Source organism: Drosophila mojavensis, unplaced genomic scaffold (assembly GCF_018153725.1).
Source record: "Drosophila mojavensis isolate 15081-1352.22 unplaced genomic scaffold, ASM1815372v1 contig_49, whole genome shotgun sequence".
Lineage (NCBI taxonomy): Eukaryota > Metazoa > Arthropoda > Insecta > Diptera > Drosophilidae > Drosophila > Drosophila mojavensis.
Genome location: NW_025318872.1, coordinates 3,222,975 through 3,243,471, shown reverse-complemented (window position 1 = coordinate 3,243,471; position 20,497 = coordinate 3,222,975). Strand labels below are relative to the sequence as shown.

The window sequence follows — 20,497 nt, the reverse complement described above, 5'->3', positions numbered from 1 at the left end:
TCTCAACATCATTTTTCAAATCAATCTGCACTCTTAAATATTTCCTACAAGAAGCTGACGTGAAAGTGTTCTTATTATACTTGAAAACTCTGCCCTCAAGTGGGAAAGTCAGATTCTTGCCTACCAAATGTAACCAATATTATTTATCAGTTGAGTAAACAGCAACCAGAAACGCATAATCGTCATGTTGATCTGGAAACTACTAAAGTCTCTGCATATATTATTTATATACCGTTTGAGCGCAGCTTCCCATGCCAGATCTATTCGGTAGAGCATCTGGGAGCGCATTGCCTTCCGCCACTTTTGATAGGTTTCGTATACTTTCGGTTTGACACACGAGCTGCGCCATAGAGTTTTACAGTCGCTGACGTCTGAGCACTTTATCTTAATGTCAATTCTTTCCGTTCGGGGGTTCGGCTCGGGGTTTCGGGGTTTCGGGTTCTGCTAGATGGCGGCCTTCGAATTGGGCGGTCCGTTTGGTGCCTCCGCTTGGTGCGTGCTGTGCTGTGCGTGAAGCAGTTAAAACGACGTTCAAGCAAATTAACAATAAAATAGCCATTTGTAAGTCAAGTTCGGGCCACGTTTAGAGCTGTCAAAAAATCACGACATCGTTGCGTTAATGGCGCTTAGAGTTGAGCTGAGCGAGATAAACTGGCGCTAGGATTTGCATTTACATATATATTAGGCGGGCTTAAGGCCCAGTGACTCATCAACTTGCAATGCACTGGGAAAAATAGTCATCGAGTTGAACGGGATATGAAAGGCATAGCAATCAAATTGAGATCTTTCTAGATTTAGATTCATCTAATGAATTGCGCAACAGAAAATTAAAATTTCTTACCTAAGTCAATTGTAATATTCCAGTTCTACAATATTTTCAATTGAGGCAAAGTCTGGCACATTAATATTAGAGGTCAGGGATTATAATGAATTCACAAGAACAATGACTGAAGAATTTTCTGACTTAATAAATTCCACAACAAATTCATTAATTAATATATATAGTTCAATAAAATAAAATGTTAAAGTTTTTAATTGAAACAAAATAATAAAACAGAATGAATTCTTTTCTGTTAATTGAATTTTTAAATATTTCTGTAAATATACCTATGTATATTTGTATATATACTATTATGTATTAAGTTTTATTTGTGATATGTTCCATCTGTTAGTCGCTCAATAGATTTCCCTCAGTGTATTTGATCGCTTGCATTGAAGCTTTAAATGCAGCCACTCAAGGCGCTTCTGAACTCATTTGTGTTTGGTCTCTGCTTGCAGTACGACAACGTGAATTCGTGCCTGCACGTGCTGCGGAGTCAATCGGTGGGCGGCTTGGACAACATCACGACGAACGACATCTGCGCGGGTCGCCTCAAGGCTGTCCTTGCGTTGTTCTTTGCATTGAGCCGGTACAAGCAGCAGGCGAAGCAGACGAAGTCCATCGGCGTTGGCTGCGCAGTTGGCGCAAGTGGTGCAGCTGGCACAATTGGCGGTGGCTCTGTCTTGGGCATTGGCCTGGGCGGCAGTCTGAGAGCATCGACTGCCAACAATTCGCTGGACAGAAAACAACAGCAGGAGCAGCAGCAGCAGCAGCAGCAGCAGCAAAACAAGCAACAACAAACGCCACAGCAGCTGGCTCAATCCTTGGAGAACGGCAATGAGATGGTGAATCGGTAAGTACAGCAAATAAATATATTTCATATATAGTTTTTGGTAAGATTTGTATAAATTTAAAATTCAAAGTGTAACAGCTAGCGTTAACAGTGTATTATATAGCGTTCAGCATTTGTCTGGTATAGTTGCGGTGATACGGTTTTTGTCTTCGCTAAATGAGCTGAAAAACTTGACGAAACTGTTAATGCAGCTGGTTTGTGTCTCAACTATCAACTTGACGAAACTTGCTCCACCTGTTAACGAATGCTGAGTTAACAGCAGCTCTGCTAAGCTTACTGAGTAGAGTTTCAAATAACATAAACATAATTTAAACTATGCCTTTTAGTTTAACAGATGTGAGACCATGTTAAACTATGCCAGCTTTACATATGTTATACTTAGCATATGCTAAGCCTTAATTCCTAGTTTAACTTATGTCAGAGTCTTCGTTGATAGCTCTGATAGCTTTACTTATGCTGGCTATGAAGAGGAAGATTCGACTTTTAGCCAAAATTAACTCGTAGAGATGAAAGAATCTCAATAAAACAAAATTATAGCATGGAATTTGGACCTTTTGGGCTTATAATATTAAATGCCATCCCTCCGAGCTGTGCGTCTGTTAACGCGGATTTGCTTAAATGCCAAACAACATTTTGCCCCCGCAGAGTCGAAACCCTCCTTAGACGTAGCTCAGCCTCAAAGCAAAGTCATATCAAATGGAAATGTCGCAGATTTCCGATGCATTTGGCTTACACCGCCATAAGACTTCCGGCAAGACTTCATCTGGTAAAAAATAAATTCCAAGCAAGTTTAATATGATTTATTGGTTTGTTTGCCGGAAATTACAGGCGATTCAGCTCACTCGCTCCGCCAACATCTGTCCCCAACTCGTAAAAAAAAGGAACCCCAAGCTTCGGATTCCGTTCCGAGGCTGAGACACTAAGCAAACAAAATTGGCATACTATAAGAGGACAATCTGTGTGCGAGTGTTTGAGCTCTTGAAGTGCAGCTGAAAAATTCAAAACACGAGAATGGAAAATTAGAAAACTTTATATTTGGTCGAGGAAAGCCTCATGCAAAGCGAGCGAGTGCGAGAGAGAGATAGAGAGTTTCCGTCGTCTGCGTCTCGGGAGTTTTCTTGTGTGTTTGCAACCCTCGGGGAAATCCCAGCAGAGCAGACAGGAAACGGAAGCTTTTGTTGTGCTACCAAAAATACGGATAGGGAAATGGGGATCAGGGTACAGACCATTCGCCGTTTAACTCTCGTTTCGGGGTCTGGCAATCGCCCTCCACACTTCCCGCCCTGTGACGCCATGTGTTGATGACTTTCACTGACTATGAAATTTAAATGCGTAACGGAAATGTTGGCAGTGTTATTTTTTGGTTGAGGGGCGCGTTGACTCGCAGACAAATAAATTACACAGGATTTTTATGGGCGTCCTTGCGCCTAGTTTGTGGTAGGCAACAGGGAAAAACACGGACGGGGCTACAGGACACAGGACAGGACGACAGGACGATGACAACAATGCGGCAAGTTCATTTAAAGTTCCAAATGCCATAAAACTTTCACTGCAAACTGGAATGAACGTGGTCTGTGCATACCTTAACAGTGGCACAATTCAAACAAATTGTTAAGCAGAAAGGGGAGATAGATTCTCAAATGCATCATAATCAGGAATTCCTAGAGAAGAGAAATAGGGCTGGCATAACAGAGCCACACACTTTGTACAAGCACCATTGCAAGAGTATTTAATATTCGGCTATAGCTAATATTCCTCTCTTTCTCCCGACTACGTTGTGCGTTGTTTATAATGTCTGCGGTCTGGCGACCTAGACACTGAAACCCTGTGCTGTCCAGCCTGCTGCAGAAGTTTCAGCTGTGCCAAAGCAACCCCCAAAAATGTCAAGCTAACCATTAGCGAATGGCAATGGGACCCCTGAAGAGGGGGGCTCATCTACTGGAGGGAGAAGCTATGTACATCTGAAATTCAAAAGCATTTTTAACGGCAAGCGACAAGTCGAGCAGCTGGTGCACAGCGTTTTATAAAGTTGCCTCGCGCACGACTTTCTGCCAACAGTTTGCAAGTTTTCTGTAGCTGGCACTGATTTGGCCTTCCGCACTTGCCACCAGCCGCCAGCCGTCAGCCACCAGCCACCAGCCAGGCAACATGTTGCATATAATTAAACTAAAAATTGCGAGAAAGCAAGCTGTTTGACTCGTTCTCGAGACGGAAGACTTCAGCAACAGCTGATGACATTTCCACCCTGTAGCTGTAGCTGGAGCAGGAGCTGGAGCTAGAGCCGGAAAGCTGCCATTTATAACTGCAAATTGCGAGCCAGACATTGCAACAATATGTGCTCCCAAACGTATTTATAACATTTGTAACGGAGCCAAGAAGGATCTCTGGGTCGAGAGGCTGGGGAGTTTAATGGCTTCAAAATAACCCCCGATGCTACGGGACGTGGAGGTCACATAATTGACATGCGGCAGCTGAGGGCGTGAATTCCAATGCATACGTTCAAGGAGCTAAGCCCGAGCCAAGCCGGAGGACTAACTCCATCCTCACCCATGGCAATGGGGGGTAGGTAAAGCGCCCACGTGCGTGTGTTCTCTCTAATTCGCATGCATTTATGCGTGACCAGGCGCAGGACGCAAACCAAACCAAAATCAAACCTGGCAACAGGCACGCAAGCAAGCAACCCGTCTGGCAGGGGGTGGTCCATCAGGGAGATAGCTGTTGCAGTTGTCCAGGCTACAAAGGGATCTCTCGCTCCTTCTCTTGATAGACCAGTCACACCACAAGTTGTCAGCTCGTTTTGGCCAAAAAGCAGTGTCCTTGTACGCCCGCTTGTTGTCTGGCTTAACTTTTGTGGCCCTGCGGGCTTGAGTTTATCGCTGCCCTGGAAACATCAAGTGGGGTAGCTCACTGCATGAGACTTATCTAGTATACTAGATAAGTATACGTCGAATACAGGGTATTCGTCTGTGTAAGCATCCTCTTGTCTGCCCTGAGCGAAGAGCACGTCCTGCATGCTGAATTTATAATTCCATTTGTGGTTTTAATTTCGTAAATGTGAGATTAATTTTATTCAATTTGCTGTGCGAGGGATGAAGCAAAAGCAGAATATTCGAATTGTTAGAAACCCAGACTCGTTGCACGCTTCATTGACTCCCAATTGTCAATACGCTCGAAAGCGAGGCGGAATTGGCAAAGTGGGCGTGGTAGAGCGAACAGTAATTAAGGCCGCTTAACTGGGAGGACTGTCACTGTGGGTCACTTTTGTCGCATTACTATCCCGACGCGCTTCTGTATTACGCCTCGACTCATCCAAAAGGTTCTTGACTAGCAATTCATCTCGGGAGTTTAGAGCCGAGACATATATATCGCGTGTCGCTCGAAAATTGCCGCAGTTATACAAGTGTTCGTTCTCCAATCGAAGAGTGTTCCAAATGAAACGTCGCTTGATCTCACAAATGCTGTTCAACGTCTTTATATTGTTGGGCAGCAGGAGATTATTGTATATCAAGTATACCTCGAAAGCCCAGAAGAAACGAATCGAGAGATCCGCAAGAATGGCGTAGTAGTAAACCCACTACAGTAAATAAACAAAGACGGAATAAGCGCGTATTGCCAGAACAGTCAAGTCGAACCTACCTTGGGGTAAATTAAACGCTTGCGAAGGAATATGTTTTTGCCCCTCCAGACCTTGAACAAGCCGTAGTCTTGCAGCAAGTCCCACGCGGTGCAGTAAATGGTCGACACAAGGGTACTAACTAAGTAGCCCCAAGTCCAGGGATTCTCAAAGATACTTTGGTACTTGCCTGCATGAGGAGATAAATGCTGAGTTCTGCTGGGAACATAGCTGGGCCACTTACTGCTCGTCTCCATTTGAATGGCTGAGATGACGCTAACAACGAGTGTAGAGCCATAGGCGAAAGCATTCACCAAATATGAAGCTGGCTTAATTGGACTATCGCGATAGCGCTTTATGCATTGGGCCATCCGGAACCAGGCGGGCAGGCAGCGCAGCACGGACACCATCGCGTCTGGCTCGAAATCGAAGGTATTCTCTCTATCCATCGAGTAACGCACATAGAAGCGAATCAACTGATAGTAGTCCACTGAGCACTGCACCAGGGATCCCAGTTGATCGGCTATCCAAAAGTCCGCAAAATGCACGTAACAGAACGGAGCGGCCAGAATGCGTCCGAAACACTGCAAGATCCACATTCGAGCCGGAAAATTCATAATGTGCACTGGATTTATGAGCAGCGCCAGCGGCAGCACCAGTCCAACTAGCGGAATATAGAAAGGATCCCTCACGCCAAACTCCTTGTGATGGATGAACAGCAGCATGGCCAGCACACAGACATACCCAAAGAAGCTGGCTGTGCTGAGTAGCTTGAGACACTCCGTCTGATTGCGAGGATTTAGATCGAAGATAAGCACGTGATTTATGCCCACACTCTGCCACACATAGACGTTGGCCACCACGCTGAAGCCATAGAGCATCAAGACGAACGAGCCGCGAAACAGTCGAGTAAAGATGAAAAACTGGTTCGTGTTGCTAAATAGGATATAGGCTGTAAAAGAGTTTAAGCATGGTTAATAATATTAGATTAACTATTTTTGCATCTCAGTTCTTGAATTTATAGAAAGTCAATTGGTCCTATCAGTTATGAACAAATGGCGATCCCTCCGCCAGTTAATCAACTAGCTCGGCTCCCAGATGAAGCAGTCTACCTACAACCATATCAATGAATGTGTCTTTTAATATCTACACCAGGATTACCAGAACTGCCTAGTGCTCCACTTATCAGTCAATCTATTAGTTTTACGGGCAATCTATCGGTCATGAGAAATGTACATGTCCATTCAGATGGGAATTGATGCAAGCCAACACTCAATACAAAAGTGTATCAATCACACAATTAACAGATGGACACAACTTCAAAGGTAAGATTTCTTACCAGAAATAACACAGACTACAATTGAGACTATAAAGAGACCCATGAATACGCCCGCTGAGAACACGTAGCCCATCGATGTGGGCTGACCCAAGGGCGGAACCCTCAGCTTTTCCATTGCCTTGCCACGATCACCGTCTGTTATGTATTGAGTGAACAGATCCTCAACTTCGGAAATCATTTCACGCAGCTCAACTCCGTCGATATTTAAGGGCGTGACATCCAAAGTGCTCTGAATCCATCTAGGCCCATTGGAGGTCGGGAAATACTTTCTGCACTTTTGGCTCAGTTTGAAAAAGCACGCATAGTTGAGCTGCTGGTAATTGTTGAGTAACACCAGACTGAAGTAGAATTCGGCATAGGCGCGATCCAGTTTGCGCAGATTTCTCGGCTGGTCGGCCAGCGGAGGTAGCCCTTTGACGGCACCCGTCACATTCGCTTCGCTTTGACCCTTCATGTAGAGCAGCTTCACCTTCAGAGTTGCATGCTTACGCCTTGCCTCAGCCATTTTGTATTCGAAGAACTCATTCACCCGCTTCAGCTCTGTGGTCAGCTTTGCATAGAAATCGTCGTTAAAGTTTTGACAATAGACATCATATGCGTTTTTGTCCCTTGGGTTCGGCGCATTTTGCAATGCGGTGTGCAGTAAGTCCTTCAGCTCCTGTGTGGTCAGATCGGATCATTTATCTACGGACGCAATCTCTGGTCTTGTTGTATCGTACTAACCTCATAGTTGACATATTGCTGACGCCATTCACTTGTTAAATGACTCTCAAAAGTTTTGTCGAGCTTCATATTGACTAAACTTGTATTTCGTAGTTTTTGTGATGAGTGTTAAGTCAACTGTAGGAGAATGCGACATCAAAGAGAAATGTCCTGCCGAAGTACTTGTCGTAGACAACTAGTAATTAATTCAGTTTTTAGTAAAGATTTGTTGATAAACAATGAGATATTATTTTGGACCATTAGTTCGTTAGAGTAACTTACAAGTTATGCGACTCAGATATAGTTATAACCGGATAGACCGAAGGAAAAACAGATTTATATTATTATTTTATCCACTACATTAAAAAGGCATAATCTATGTGAATATATTTCATATTCATATTTATTTCATTGCTGAAGAGAACATAGTTAATATTCAAGACATCAGTTGAAAGGAAATCAAATTTGGATATTTTAGCTGATTTTGCAATATTCGTTTAGAAACTCGATTGCCTGCCTGCGGTCTGTACGCTCTTGTCGATTCTGGAGTCCTCCTCTGTAAACTTTCCGATGGGTTGTAGGTAAATGTCACGGTGGGCACGGAAATTTCCGACATTAAATAAGTGCTCGTTCTCCAGGCGCAAATAGTTCCAGATGAATCGCCTGGTCACCTCCAGGAAACTGGCAATCGTCTTGCAATCGTTGGGCAACAAAACATTATAGTAAATAAAACATATCTCCAGGACCCATATGAAACGTATCAGAACGTTCGTTATGATGGCAAAGTAGTAAAAGCTCTGTGTTAAGATGATATAAGTTAGGATGATATAAGTTAGGTTAAAGTGCGGGCGACTCTCGAAAGCTATATCTATACCTTACGATACACGAGATGCTTGCGCAGAAATATATGTTCACCTTTCCAAACTTGAAACAGACCAAAGTCATAAATCACATCCCAGACTGAGAAATAGATGGTGGATACGAGAGACGCGAGTAGATACGGCCATATCCATGGATTTTGAAACATGCTACTATATTCATCTGCAATGAGAAGAGATTGACGAAATAAGTCAATGAACAACTGCGAAATGCCCTGTACAAATTAGAAACATAAACTTGGCTCGAAATCAGTTCACCCTCACACCTTTTGTGCGGGGCATTTGCAGGGATATACATACCACTCGTTTCCATTAAAATTGTAGAAAAGATAACCACAATGATGCTACTGAAATATTTGCAAGCATTCAGGAAATATAAATGCGGTTTATTGTGCTTATCATAATATCGTCTCAGGCACTGGGCTAAGCGGAACCAGGGCGGCAGGCAACGTATGATCGGAACCATGAAGTCCGGTTCGAAGTCGAAGGCAGTGGGCAGTTTCATGTAGTAGCGGAAATAGAAACGCACCAAGTGGTAGTTGTCCACAATACACTGAACCAGCGAAGTGAGCTGATCGGCGATCCAAAAGTCTGCGAACTGCACATGGAAGAAGGGAGCAGCTACGATTCTGCCAAAGCAGCGCAAGATCCACATTCGCGCTTTCAAGTGGAGCATGGGTATTGGATTGATCAGTAGGAGCAACGGCAGCCCTATAGAGATCAAGGGAAAGTGGTATGGAACGTCTACGCCGAACTCCTTGTGGTGCAGAAACATGAGCATGGACAGAGTGCAGACGTAACCGATGGCGCTGGACAGCTCCAGAAAAGTCGCCGGCAGCACTCGCTTGCGCGCGTCCAGCTCAAAGATCAGCACGTGGTTGATGCCCACCCGCTGCCAGACGTACACATTGATTGCCAAGTAGAAGCAGCAGAGCACCCAGGTGATGAGACCCCGGTACATGCGGCCAAACGTGTAGAGCAGCGTGCTGTTGCTCGCATAGATCACTGCGGGAGATAGGAGAGAGAGGTGGTTAGGTACGGGGGCTGGATGTCTGGGTGGACCTACGCGAGAGGAGCACAACAATGGCGCTGACTACAAACAGGCCCAGCATCATGCCGGCCATGAATACCCTTGCGGGGGGCGAGACCTGGCGCAAGGGTGGCACTCGCAGCTTTTCCATGGCCTTGGCGCGGTCTCCGTGCGTCAGATGGGTCGTGTAGAGATTCTCCACGTCGGTGATCATCTTCATCAGTTCCTCCTCCTTGCTGAAGGGCGCCTGGCTGACGTACTCCTTGAACCAGGCCGCGCCCCTGTCAGACTTGATGTACTTGTCGTACTTCTTGCATATTTTGCGAAAGGCCGTGTAGTTGAGGCTCTGGAAGTTCTGCAGCATGATCAGGCTCAAGTAGAACTCGCTGCACACGAAGCCCATGTGGCGGGCATTGTAGGTGCGTATAACTGCGGTCAGCTGGATCTTGATCTCGTCCAGCTTGCGACGCGCCTCAGCCATCTTCTGGGCGAAAAAGTCCTCAACGCGACTCAGCTCTTGATGGCAAACGGCAAAGAAATTGCGCCGGAAATTTTCGTAGTATTCGGCAACTGCCGGATCAACAGAAGAATCCTGCTCGCGTACATATCTGCTGCTCTTTTGCACCTGCCTGTCCGGCGCGTTGACCACCGCGTTGCGTATCATGGCGTCTAGTTCCTACATATGGATTATAATTATATCTGAATGATACGAGACTTTGCTATAGAGAGTTTACCGAATAGTCCATGTATTGCTGACGCCATTCGTGTGTCAAATGGCTCTCAAAGGTCTTCCCAAACTTCATGATGTCCTTCTACAGTGAATTCTAAGAAAATTACGACTATATTCCCTAAAACACAATTTACACAAATCTCCCTTGCTAAACACCTACTCTGATGAGATTATTTTGTTCGACGAGCCACCTAGGATATTGGCAGTTAGAAATAATCTCAAAATCAGTTTTTAAAATGTTAATTTGTATACGATATAGAGCCCCTGTACAAATTAAATAAGAATTCAAGTGCGAACGTAATTTCAGAAATATGTTTTATATTTATTTTTTGCAATTTTGTTTTGACTTATGATTACTTCGCACTTTCATTGACATATAAAATATTAGATCGTTGGTGTTTTCTTATCTTGATTATATACATATTCTATTCTTTTTAGTATATATTACATATTTACAATAATTCTCCATAAATGGCCTTCAAGTGCTCACGCTGTCGAGTCAGCCCATTTAAGCCCCGCCCAGATTTTCTGATTTCGAAATACATCCCCCGCTTCACGCACATGCATCTCGTTCCATCTCTTGTCAGCTGCCCGTGTCTCGATATTATTCTGGTACTAAGTATTTCACATTTCTGTACATGTAAATCAGTTTGATTAGAAAGTGTTGCTTGGCCAGCTGCAGCAGAGTATTAGACAGTCGGTAACATGCTTCGTATTTTTCCCGCTGCTGCTTGACATTTTCGCTTTTGTTTTTGCGGACAGTCGCTCGCTTCCGGGTTTTGGTTTTTATCCTGCCTCGACGTGGGCTTTAATACACATTTTTTCGCATTCTGTTGAAGTGGATGTCGAGCTACATTATATTTTGAGCGTTGGCTTCTGAAAAATTTGCAAAAGGGAGCTTTAAACCGCGTTGAGCAGGAACTAAGGGTTGCTGTGATAACCAGCCCCCAAAAGCAAGAACTCTTTAAGGAAAACCTTAGAATGCTCAATCAACGCGCAGAGCTTCGCCATTCGATTTCAGTTGCCAGCAGTTAGTCATATTTTTCTAGTGGCAAACAAAGAAAATGGCATTCGAGTGGTTAACAAGGGGCGAAAATGTCGTCTACAGGCATGCCAGAGGGGGGCTTGATTCCTACCTCATCATCAAAGCGAACATTCATCTCGACTAACGTGAAAAATGTGAAACAATTGCAACGATGATTACTTTTGCCCCGCCCCACTTTGTGGTTGTTGTTGTTGCTGGCAAAATGGTCGTAGAGGAAAATTGAATTGGTAAAAGTTTTCTCTGGCCCTGGGGAACATTTGCCTTAGGCCAGCGGAGAAGGGATGCAGAGAATGAGCGAGATGAGTATATATATATAGAAAGAGAGAGAGAGAGAGAGATAGAGAGAACCAGGTGAAACAGTTTCATAATTATATGCTAAGTAGTCTAGTAATTAACTCTCCTGGGATGGGCTCTTCAGGAACTGTTAGATGCTGATTAAACTGTTGACTGAGCCCCATCAAAATTTAAGCCATTGACTGGGAGCAGGCAGCGGGCGACAAAAATTGGCAACATGTGCACAATATGCGAATAAAACTCCGACTACATTTAATTTCCGCTTGGATGAAAACGTGCTGCTGTCAGCTATGCTTGAACCATTTTGATACCCTGTAGTGATGGGAGTGATTCCAAAGGGTATACCAGAAGTTCGTTAAATGTAATAAGCAGAGAAATAATTCTCTATTTAACGCATCTTATATGAAGTTTTATTGGACTTATATAATAGATAGATGACAATTCTTAAGCAACTCAAAAATGTGTATGTGTAAGTCTCTATTCATATTCTTATAAATATGTATACAAAGTCAAAAACATAATGAATTCGTTTATATACGGGGTATTAGGGAATTGCATTGTATAATAACAAATGTAGAACTCTTAGAAGGTGTCAAGTCACTTGTCTAGTGGTTCAACAAACAGTTATTATTTTTGCCTATTTACAGGGTATTAGCAAAGTATCAACACTTAACTAAAAGCGGATGCTATTGTGTGTTTTAGTAGCATAACGAAAGAAGCAAATAAAAATATTTGCATAGACAAACTGTTGGACAATTGGATAGACTAACGGCCAAGTGAACAGCCGGGTGTAGATTGCCAGCCAAAGTGGGCAGTGGGCAGTGGGTGGTGGGCGGTGGGCGCGTCAGTTGGAGCTGCATAAAATGAAAAGTAAACATAGCAACATTCGCTGCCATTGAAATGATAAAGTGCGCCGGCTGCCAGTACGACAAAAGGCAATAAAATGCATGCTTAGTGCTCTGCGCTGTGCGAGGGTTGCCCGAAGGGGTTGGAGTTGGGCTGTAGTGAGAGAGCGGGAGCGGGATTGGGAGCGTGTGCTTAATGGCATTAGTAGTTTCTGTAGTTGCCGGGCAATAGATGCGGTCCAGCGCAAGCTGGAGAGTTACATGTGTGTCCGTCCGTCTAGCATTTGTTTTGCCTTCTTTCTTTTTTTATGCGTCTGTGGCATGTGAATGGCTCGAGCTCGGAAGCCGTTCATGCTTTTTGGATTTGTATAAACAAAGATTTATTGGGTCTAGTTCCAGTCTCTTTTTTCGGAAATGTGCGCTTTAACTGGCCTTAAAGTGCTCTGTCAAGGGACGAAAGTTTTTTATTTATTGACAATAATTGAATTTCACATAAATTTGGAATTCTTGTTTCTTATTCATGCATATATTCTATAATTGTATTTTATCCTCTATTGAAGCAATTTATCTTCGCTGAATGAATTCCGATTTATTGGTGTGAATGAAGGTCATGAACTTCTGGAAATGTTTGTGGTAAATTCTGATTTACTTATAAATTTATTTTAATGAAATTTGAAATTATGACCACAACTTTCTTGGAACTATGTTGGTAGTATATAGTATCAGATAGATGTACAACCTTCATTACCACCCATGCGCAGCTGCGCGCCTTCAAGAGGCTTCAGCCTAGTTTACGAAGTGTAAGCCTACAACTAGTTTGTCTAATTCCAATTGCCTATCACGTAAATTGGACTCATATTTCGACAGGCGGCAATAAACTTCAAAAAAACAGCTCCATAAACTAGTAAATCGGGCAAGTGCAAAGAAATCGCCAGCAAGCGAGCTGGCGCGCGTTTCAAGTAAAGCGGCTTAAATCAAGTTGGAGTAGACAAGCTAAGTGAGTTGTACTAGCAAATACTCTGTAAGCTGGCTAAAAATGCAATACTATCCTAGAATAAAATTCACTTTTACATGTTTAGTTTTGTAATTTAATTACTCAGTCTCAGAGTTATTAGAATTCTTTGGTGTTCGTTCTTGATATAAATTTCTGCCTTTTTCTGTCAGTTTCATATCAATTGAGAATTCTAATATACCCTTACTTTGTGATTTTCAACCTATGCAGTAACCCCAGATTGGTAATGGCTATCAGCAATTACAGGGTATCAGATGAAACCACAAACCAAACGAGTTTCGAACCAATCAAGTGGAGTTATGCCCCATTAGAAACTTAAGTTGCAATGATTAAACAATTTTCCATGTTGTTGTTGTTGTTGCTGCTGCAACGTCTCCTTGGCGACATTTTTAAATTCATATTATGGAAGAAGCAGAAAAAAGTGGCAAATAATTTGAGATAATTGCCACAGAGCAGCAAACTGTGGTTCAATTATAGCGATTTGTTTGGCCAATAACTTTTGGCTAACTTAATTGTTGCTGATGTTGGCTTTGCTGCTGTTGCTTTTGTTGTTGTTGTTGTGGTTGTTGTTGACCCCACGGCTGAGCATTGAACTTCAGCTGCAACAGATTGTCGGATTGAAGGGAGGGGAGGTTAGTGCAGCAGCTATTTATAGCCGGCACAAATGACAACACAGACAAGTTGCAACTTGCAACCACCCACCCCCACCCGAGCACAGACAGACAGCCAGCTGTGCGCATCGAACATGCTCGAAGAGCCGAGCTGCCAACATGTTGCATTCGGCTCAATTCAGTTCGCGAACGCAACGCGTCGAGTGCGGAACGTGTGGAAGAAGTGCGCGCGTGTTTCGCTGGCAATTTTTAAGTTAATTTTGTTTGTTTTGAAAATAAAAGCGTGCCCGGAATGGGCGGCAAAATATTAAACAAAATTATTGTGTGAAGAGATTCGTCAGCTTTGTTTCTCAGATGTGCCAAAAAGTCAAAGTGTGTTAAGCTGTTAAAAATAAATACAAATATTAAATGAATACAAATTAACGAATCTAATCAAATAATAATTAATTTTTATATATGAACAAACGAATCTGCATTAAATAAAAGAAAAACTTAGTCTGATTTGACTGTGGTTTACTCAACCAGCAATAAAAAATAAAATATTAGGAAATCAAATAAAAATTAATAAACAACATATAAGGAAATATGAAAAAATACAAAATTAAAAAAAAATTAATTTAAAAATAAAATACACAAAAATTATATTTTCTGACATCAATCAGTCAAAACTTAAGCAAAAAAATAAATAAATAAATAAAAATAAAAAAAATAAATTAAATAATAATAAAAAAATATTATAAAATAATATACATATGTATATTTTTTATTACCATAATAACGATTTTGAATTAAATAATTAACGAAATGAATTAATAATAATATATAAAATATATATATAAAAGCATATATTTTTTTGTTATACTAATTATTTAGAAAGCTTAAGTTATACTACTACAATTCTTACATAAAAAATAAATGCTTGTATAAATAAATTGCTTAAATTAAATAAATGTGAAACAATAATAATATCATTTAGACTTGCAATGAAATAAAAACTCGAGCATATATTAAATGTTTTAAATTAAGTTTACGAATGTTGCACTAATATGGAAAAGCAGCCAGGCTACAGCTCTGCCTCTCTTTTTCCCTATCTTTGTGCTGTCTCTGTCTGCGTTGGACTCTTTTTTGCCTGATTTTCCGCATAATTAACGCCTTATCGCATTGCACACAAATTAAAAGGCTTAAATACGGACACAAACTACAACAACAGGAACAACAACAACAACAACTTAGCCAAATGTATTGCCAACTCTTTGCAGACATCCTCAATGGACCAAACCGCCAGACAAATTCCATTTTAGATAAGCGCGTATTTTATTTATATTCCTCCAAAGTTGAAATCCAGCGAAATTGTTTTGCGGTGTAGCTGAGGGATTTGTTAGTTTTTAAAAAAAAAACCTGGCTCAGTTGGAAAAGTTTTTAAAACTTTATTTTGGTCTATTTGAAAGCAGAAAATTTAAAGCTGTTCTCTTTAATCATTAATTTTATTTAAATTATATTAATATTTATTTATGTACCAAATGTTCGATTATAAAATTTACATTTGGTTTTGCTAGAAACATTCTAAGTAATTTGTTAATTAGTAACTCTCGATTCTAATCAAAGTCTTATTGACAGTGGAGTGGGGTGAGCAGCTCTGCTTCAGGTACATATTTTCCTTGCCCCTAGAACTTTTCACTTTCCATTTGACTGGCTTCCTCGGCGTCGACAGTTTACAGCAAAGTTAAATGCGAGCCACAAGTTAATTAAGCAGGCACAGAGCACAGACATTGGCAATTAGAACTATCCGCCCCATTAGACATAGCTTATTTCGGGCCCGGGCGTTAATCTGCAGTCTCATCAGCTCTTTGGACAATGTTTGCCTACCTCAAGATGTGCGGCTGATAAGTCTAACCGGTTTCTCAGCCACTCCGAGCGGCGTGTGTCTCCAATTAATCTTCATTTTTGACTCGCGCTTGAGCTCCGCAGCTGAGTTTTCTAATTTAATTTTATTCAAGTGGCAGCTGTGGCCCCAAATAAAGGATTTACAGTAAGATCCTTGAGGGGCTGACTAATTATGAGTCTGCCAAAGGACAGTTCAATTGCGAGCTGAGCCAACTACGGCTCAGTTCACAATTTAAAGTAAGTCTAATTGCAAGTCTGCCTGTCCCTGACAACTGACAAGCTGTCAGAATCATCATCATGATCTTCTTCTTCATCTGCTTTCTGGGGGTGCATTGAACCATTCAGCAACCCCTGCCCCCTGACCGGCAGCAAATCAAAGCCCACGACAGAAATTTGAGATATCAAAAAGCGAGCTGTCAAAATACTAAACAAGCGACAGGCCAAATGAAAAATCAATTGCGGTGCACAGTAGGAGTGGAAGGGGAAGAGAGGGAGAGAGTGGGTGAGGGGATTATGGGCAAATGAGCGGGTCGTATTCGAGTACTTACCGTAGGTAACAGCCGAGACGAACTTTGACTAATGATAGCATTCATAGGGGCCCCTGTCTGTCTCTCTCTCTGTCTTTCTGTCAGTCAGTCGTCCCGCGTGTGAATGAGGGAGCGCGGATTATGCTCACATAAGTAGCAGAAGCGTCAACCTAATGATTTAATTATGATAATATCATATTATGGCCACAGGGTGTCAGCCATCGAGCTATCCAGCTCTCATATGCATACGTCCAAGAGGGTCTCTTGATAATTATTAGTTTCGGTTCACGGTTATGGGTTTTTCATGTTAATGTTAATATCCACTCAATGAAAAATGTGAAATGGTTGCTAGGGTTGTAGCAAGAACAATTGGAACTAGTTCGTGGTCTTTTGTTCTAGGGCTAATGCATAGGGAGAATAGTTCCTTTTTGCCTGAACTGAATTAAATGTAAATTGTAATTAGATTTAGAGCTGATTACTAATATTTTGAAAAGTCAAAGCTCAAATTATAAGGAAGGCTGGATTGAAATGGAATCCAACATCCAATTCCCGCAAATTTTGGCAGTTCTTGATATTTAGAATGCGAACTAGTTCTTTTAATTTATATAAAATATTTATAAAATTAATAAAAAATGAATCAAATGTAAAATTATTATTCATACATGAGCTTTTACACTTTTTAAAATAGTTGAATCAATTCATAAAATATTTATATAATATTAATATTGTTGAGCTAGTTCTTTTTCATTAGTAAGTAATGCAAATTCTAAGTTTATAGTTGGTTGGTTTTGTAGTGACTTATTTTATTTAATTGAACTAGTTCTGTTGAACAAGATTCTAGTTGAACAAGATTAGCTTTGATAGAGCTCTGTGAGATCGGATTGTAGACTACACCCAAGTGCTGTTATTAATCTGCTCATAAGTGACTGTGGAGGGCCTCTTAGCATATCACATAATTCTCACTTAAGAACCGCTTCGTAACCCTCTCCCTCTCTCTCTCTCGACGCCCTAACTAATTGGACAATTCATGGAATATCACGTACGTCGATTGAACCGCAAAGTTTTTGACACAGTTAGCCGCCGCTGGGCCTTTCGCACACAGTTCAGCTCAGAGCGGTGTGGTTGGGCTCTGTTAAGAGTTGTTCTTATCAGAACATTGCACTTTTTGCCCAAGATGCAACTTTTGCCTGGGCTCTTATCTATGCCGTCGCACGAGGCCCGAAGGCACTTTGTGCAAAATTTATGAAAATCGTAGCGGGAATGCAGTTTGCATAGGGCCGGGCGATGCGCGCAGACAAGAGGAAGCGGGGCCTGATAACTGGAAATTGACGTTTAGTCACGTACGTTGGCAAAAGGAAAATTATTTAATGTGCAGAAGTGGCAAAGAGTTGTTAAAGTCAAGAATGTGCCGATAATAGCCCGAAGGAGCAGGAAGGAAGTAGCCAAAGGGGGCAGCAGCGGGGCAGAAGGCGATACGACACGACGATACGAAGCTAGCTCATACCTTTTAGCATATGCTGGAGATGCTTTTACTTTACTTCTTCCAGTTTGCCAAAATGCAATTTTAGTTTTTGACAGGAAATTCACGGGATATTAATTCGCCTGGTCTTTTCTGTTTTCGCTGTTAGACAATCAGGTTTGGGTTGTAGCTCAATGTCTTAGCCCTGGTTGAATGTTCATAAATCTAACAATGCAGCCGCTCAATCCCAATGCCACGCCTACTCGCTGGGCGCCTCGGCACATGCAATGCATATCAAATGGTTGGTTGGCAAGTCCAAGTCCAAGACGAGGAAAATAAAGTAAAAAAGAAAAAAACTTTAGCTTGGAAGTTTAACAAATAAATTTGTGTCAAGATTTATGTTGCAGCTCCGTTTCAGTCAGTGTTCTAACAGCCTGCCCCCTGCCACGCCCCCTCGCTTAGCCGGTTCTTAAGTTGGCTTTTAATGCGCCGTAAAACTGACATAAAGAAAATACTTCCATCTAAATATAAACAAACGAAAGACAGGCACTAAAAACAATGGATACCGGGAAGCAGCATGAGAAAAGAAAAAGTTATCTACGACGTGACGAAGCTAATATACCCTTGCGAATATTTATGGAAGTTTTATGAAAATTATGGTCTTTAAAAGAGCTTAGCTTTTATATAGGAAAAGGCGACAACTGGCTTCCTATACTATATATAAACTCTTTATAAACGTTGTTTTCACATAGAGGAGTTTAAATTTTTCATTTGCTTTGCGCTTTTGCTAGTTAGTATGAGATACATTTATTCTCTAGTCCGATTTGTCTTAAACAGAAAATAAACAGCAAAGTATTAAAGGAATCTGAGTAGGAAGTCGACTATGTACACCAAGCACAGGGGCTGATTCTGAATAAACTAAAAATGTTGAAATAAAAACATCATTTTTGTAATGTAATTGAAAATATTTCAAAGAATAATGTATACAAAATGGTTTTTGAGAAGCATTTTACAGCTTGTCTTATAATTCGCCTTTTACATAAACAATGCCTACAATGGGAATCATACATAACCTAGATGGCCTGATTGAAATAAAGAAAAATACAAATTGGATTATTTAATTTATAATAACTTATATTTGTAGCCGAAGCTTGATTCAAAATGATCATTACAAATATCTTAAAAAACGAAATTTTCTTCTCTTACACTTAACATATTTCATCAAGAAATGCAAATACCCCATTCAAAACAAGACAGATAAAGGTAGAAACGTGCAAATGCACGTGCTGCTCCAAATTTTCGAGCAGAGAACAGGCAGCTGAGAATCGGCGAGAAGGGTGGGCTCGCGCACAGTGGGTCCGGAGTCCGGACAACGCTGCGCTCCAGTGAGCAGCATACAATACAAAAATAGACAAGTTTATGGAGCAGAAATCAACTTGAAAGAGTCTTTTAGCTTCCGCTTAAAAGGGAGCAGAGGGGGAAGGCGCATAGACAACCGAAATAGCGCGACAAACTTTAGACAAAAGTCTTTTATATATATGTCAAAGCAAATCAGCAATTTGTCACGGCATTTACAGCGCACAAAAATTACAGAATACAACAAAAACAAACAGATAAAATATCTTAACCCAAAAAAAATAAAAGCTGACATTTTACTGTGCCCTTTCAAGTCTTAGATTTGCCTTGTTATTTTTCTGCCTTTTCAGTGTGCAGCCAATTAATGGAAAACTCGACTCGTAGATTGGTTATGATAGGTGCGCCCCAGTCACGCATACATCAGACACATGTATAATATATAAATATTTAATAATCGGCAGATAGCTTTGATGTAGCGCCCAACGCTTTGTGCAATTGAAATGCGTTTTATCAATATTTCAAAATAATTCGCAAATGTTTGCCCATTGTATGCGTGGGGCTACACAGCTGCTGCTCTGATGGAATGATTGAGTGCTTGAGTGATTGACTAAAGCTCACGCTGAAAGTGTTACAGAAGATTAAGCAAGTGATAAATGGAAAGATTATAGGTGTGGTTTGTAAAGGTGTGAAGTAGCTCCTGATTGTAAGATTGATTGATTGATGAGGAGATCCCAGCGTAGCCTATATGATCTGAAGAGCTCATAGTTTTTTAAAGATATTTGTTTGCATTGTAAAGCTACTAAACATCCTAATTGATTGATTGACTCACTGATCCAAGGCATAAAGCACAAAAAGGTGTAAATGATGTAATATAGTAAAAAGTAAACGATTCATTGTTTATGCTTGAATCTCTCTTGTATTTAAAATAATACTAAATATCTAAAAAAGTGTTTATTCAATGCCATTCGATTTTTGTAGCCTAACAAAGTTGTAAATTTACTGCTACAACAGTAATGCTTTATAAATAAACTTGAGCAAAAGTTTGATTCAGGTAATTCCAACAATAAAGTCAGACCACAATGGCTGTAATTTCTGTCGGCAATTTGCATACTATTTGCATACAATTCCAGGGAACCGCTCAACAATCATCTTGTGCAATATATGCTTGGGCTTGATCTGTTCTTAAATCACAATTCTTAAAACCTGCAATGCTTGAGGGTGAATAGCGCCCAAATATAGAAAATAATAATGATATAGGAGTTACTTATGTATATGAAATGAAAGCAAAGAGTAGTTTTGGGGTAGTTCAGTGAACTTAATTGAAGTTAATGAGTAGTTCACAAACTGAAAGAGAAACAAAATACATATAATGTCATAGTACACGGAGTAAGCTGAGAGCTTATGAACTGAACTAGTTCGCAGAGAAAAAGATGATATATTTCATAAAATTCACTAGAGCTCTGATATTTATATATACATATATTGCTTGGCAAAAGTTC

The 20,497-nt window shown here is 41.1% G+C and overlaps 3 protein-coding genes across 10 annotated transcripts in view; 1 reads left to right on the top strand and 2 right to left on the bottom strand.

The window, feature by feature from the left end:
• LOC6578020 (protein sickie) overlaps window positions 1-20,497 on the top strand; it is a 299,838-nt gene that overhangs the window by 193,012 nt on the left and 86,329 nt on the right. For 6 of the 8 annotated variants that reach the window (XM_015165951.3, XM_015165950.3, XM_032729136.2 and 3 more), the window contains one exon: window positions 1,279-1,673. In XM_015165951.3, coding sequence (XP_015021437.1) covers window positions 1,279-1,673 — 395 coding nt within the window. Of the gene's footprint in view, window positions 1-1,278; window positions 1,674-13,955; window positions 14,145-20,497 lie in introns of those variants that run through there. The other 2 variants (XM_015165947.3, XM_015165948.3) reach the window with 1 other exon arrangement.
• Window positions 4,712-7,536, bottom strand: LOC6578021 (xenotropic and polytropic retrovirus receptor 1). The gene is made up of 5 exons (XM_002003916.4): window positions 7,349-7,536; window positions 6,626-7,283; window positions 5,531-6,238; window positions 5,310-5,476; window positions 4,712-5,247 (listed from the first exon to the last, which is right to left on the bottom strand). Exons 1-5 carry the CDS (start codon window positions 7,415-7,417, stop codon window positions 4,903-4,905), a joined length of 1,947 nt encoding a protein of 648 aa, XP_002003952.2. The 5' UTR covers window positions 7,418-7,536; the 3' UTR covers window positions 4,712-4,902.
• Window positions 7,705-10,149, bottom strand: LOC26528339 (xenotropic and polytropic retrovirus receptor 1 homolog). The gene is made up of 5 exons (XM_015165956.3): window positions 9,970-10,149; window positions 9,272-9,911; window positions 8,506-9,210; window positions 8,202-8,368; window positions 7,705-8,124 (listed from the first exon to the last, which is right to left on the bottom strand). Exons 1-5 carry the CDS (start codon window positions 10,036-10,038, stop codon window positions 7,825-7,827), a joined length of 1,881 nt encoding a protein of 626 aa, XP_015021442.1. The 5' UTR covers window positions 10,039-10,149; the 3' UTR covers window positions 7,705-7,824.